The 3,105-nt window shown below is 35.0% G+C and overlaps 1 protein-coding gene across 1 annotated transcript; it reads left to right on the top strand.

The window, feature by feature from the left end:
- The first annotated feature begins 1,841 nt into the window (after positions 1–1,841).
- Positions 1,842–2,634, top strand: LOC103519768. The gene is made up of 2 exons (XM_026831136.1): positions 1,842–2,081; positions 2,388–2,634. Exons 1-2 carry the CDS (start codon positions 1,879–1,881, stop codon positions 2,632–2,634), a joined length of 450 nt encoding a protein of 149 aa, XP_026686937.1. The 5' UTR covers positions 1,842–1,878.
- Positions 2,635–3,105: the final 471 nt, after the last annotated feature.

Raw genomic sequence — 3,105 nt, 5'->3', positions numbered from 1 at the left:
ACCTCTTCTGGGCTTTCAAGATAGCAACGCGTATCCATGATAAAGTAAGTCTAATTAATGTATTAACCGTTGCAATGAACTCTCAAGAATATGTAAAATTTCAATTTATTACGAAGCATTAGGAAATCAATAACATTATCAAATATTTATTTAATGTTTATAAATGAAAACGTACAGCCGCCCCTAATCTCATCTCAGACCACAGACCATTTCACTATCAATATCATGCAGCTTCAGAAATCATGCAGGTGTAGACGGTATGAAAATCAAGATTGTAAAATAAAAGATATTTTATTCAATGTTTGTGTTAAAAGAATTTCACTAAATTTTGTTCATGTTAAAAGAATTTCACTAAATTTTGTTCACTCGTATTGAAATCGCAGTTTAATCGTATTCTGTTCAACCCACGAGGTGAGATTTTCTCTTGGTGAATTGTAATCTGTTTTCATACAACCAAATACTTTTCACCTATATCTAACTGTAATCACTGTATCGTTTTTTTTTCTATCTAAGGACTTCCTATGTGGAAATCTGATAAAGAAAAACTACCTATTTGTATTTAAGTCTTGAAAAAAAAATCTTCCAATATTCTATTTTGTTTATATTTTTCTGTTATACAGATTTACTCATATCTATAATGTAAGTAGGCAAACCGATTAACATAAATCTCTCAAAGATCAGCTTACAATCGATACCTCCTAAACTGCTAGCATAATGGAACAGCTTGTTCTTAGCTGACAGTCTAAATTAAGCACTAATTGTACATGTAGAATATTGTAAAGTTATGCGATTTTTTAAGAGCTCTAGTGAATTTAAGGACTGTTTTAATGCTCGAAACCTGCCTCGGTGATGTAGTGGTCAAGACGCTCGCTTCCTAGGAGGTCCTGGGTTCAATCACAACTTTGTCATCCGTATAATTTAATGCTTTGACCACAGTAATGTTAATAACCTAGTGCTGAAGCAAAGGGACTTTTTAGTCCTATGCGAGCAGTAACCACTGCTACATAAATTCCTTGACTTTTGACTCTTTCATTCCTCATATTTATTTAACCTTTTTTTACTTTAATGTTCAGTGTACTTTTTGTAATTATTTCGTTTTCTGGATGATTTCAGACTTAACTACTGTCATATTCACTTCAAGTTTACCTATACCTTCATTTCCTAAACCGATTAACATAAATCTCTCAAAGATCAGCTTACAATCGATACCTCCTAAACTGCTAGCATAATGGAACAGCTTGTTCTTAGCTGACGGTCTAAATTAAGCACTACTTGTACATGTAGAATATTGTAAAGTTATGCGATTTTTTAAGAGCTCTAGTAAATTTAAGGACTGTTTCAATGCTCGAAACCTGCCTCGGTGATGTAGTGGTCAAGACGCTCGCTTGGTAATCAGGAGGTCCTGGGTTCAATCCCAACTTTGTCATCCGTATAATTTAATGCTTTGACCACAATAATGTTAATAACCTAGTGCTGAGGTAAAGGGACTTGTTAGTCCTATGCGAGCAGTAACCACTGCTACATAAATTCCTTGACTTTTGACTCTTTCATTCCTCATATTTATTTAACCTTTTTTACTTTAATGTTCAGTGTACTTTTTGTAATTATTTCGTTTTCTGGGTGATTTCAGACCTAACTACTGTCATATTCACTTCATGTTTACCTATACCTTCATTTCCTAAATGCACAAGTGATGTAGGCTGTAATGCTTACCTACATTATTGATATTAAATAACAAACAAACAAACCCTTGATATCGCCTTTCTTACGTGTTATTTTAAACAAAGACACCAATATCGTGATTACCGATTTAATATTTGACTAATGATAGTTATAAAATGGTCTTTCTCATCTTTGTTTCAGACATTAACAACCAAAATGACAGTCAGTAAATCGTCACCTCTGCGATGGCTCATTTTAATTTCTCTAATGGCGTTGTCAGCATTTGTGGCATATGACGTGAGTTTACACGGGAGCTTCCAAAAGTCACAAACAGGACAGGCGCTCAAAGATGCAGGTGTACTCAAAACATACGAACAGCTATCAGTTAAGGCCAAAATTCAATATGCCAATGCTTCCAAGTGAGTAATAATTATTCATGTGAATCAATAGAAAAGTTCAGTTCCACAGTGAATACTTACTTACTTTTTGTGTCCGGAAACAAATTTGAACATCAGATCTTGAATTTCCAGAAATTGGCAACGTGGATGGCTTTAGGGTAAATATATTGGTACCTTTATCAACCCAAGAACCTTCTCAAATTCTCAATATAAAGCCAGTGTCACTGTCACATCATATGCTTATCACGTAGAAAAAACGCACACTTCCATAGTTCAAGTGTTCCTATCCTCGGATCTTCATTATCCATTTACCTTTCTCATTTTCAGATGGTTCTCAAAGAACGGTCCAACTTTTCTGAAGCAAACTGCAGACTACATTAAACCGTACTTGGTGCTGATGAAGAATCTGCTGATTGTGTTCAGCAATGCTGTGGTCAATGGAGTCATCACCTTTGTCAAGTACCTTGCCGTCAAGTTACCTTTATTACACCAAGCTGTAAGTATCTTGATAAGTATAGAATTCTATGCTCACCAGAGTCGACACATACCAATTAGGAGTCATCATTTTTATTAGCTAAAGTTTTCTACACTTGATAAAATCTCTATACCTTGATAGGTATCATGAAAGACAAAGGCCCGTTAATAGGTATTCACTTAAAAAAGAGATTTTTATTGTGTTCGCAGTGATGGGAGATCATTTTTTGCATGGGTTTAGATTTAGACCAATAGGTACCTACAGAGGAGATAAACATTCACAACACCACACCCAATCACGGCAGCCCGTGGCAGAGTAAATTTATTGCAGATAACGTTAAAATGGACACTTCATCAATATCTACCTAGTCTGTTAACTTAGCATAGGTGATAATGTGATAATTAGGTTGAATCCAGGACTAAACATTCACAACACCACACCCAATCACGGCAGCCCGTGGCAGAGTAAATTTATTGCAGATAACGTTAAAATAGACACTTCATCAATACCTACCTAGTCTGTTAACTTAGCATAGGTGATAATGTGATAATTAGGTTGAATCCAGGAAGT

Source organism: Diaphorina citri, unplaced genomic scaffold, assembly GCF_000475195.1.
Source record: "Diaphorina citri unplaced genomic scaffold, Diaci psyllid genome assembly version 1.1 scaffold2930, whole genome shotgun sequence".
Lineage (NCBI taxonomy): Eukaryota > Metazoa > Arthropoda > Insecta > Hemiptera > Psyllidae > Diaphorina > Diaphorina citri.
This window is presented reverse-complemented; position numbering and strand designations above follow the sequence as displayed.

What these genes read in the sequence shown, in the direction of transcription:
- LOC103519768 (XM_026831136.1), top strand. Translation starts at nt 1,879, where the DNA reads ATGACAGTCAGTAAATCGTCACCTCTGCGATGGCTCATTTTAATTTCT. An exon ending in CAATATGCCAATGCTTCCAA is followed by an intron (nt 2,082 to 2,387) that starts GTGAGTAATAAT and finishes TCTCATTTTCAG; the next exon opens with ATGGTTCTCAAAGAACGGTC.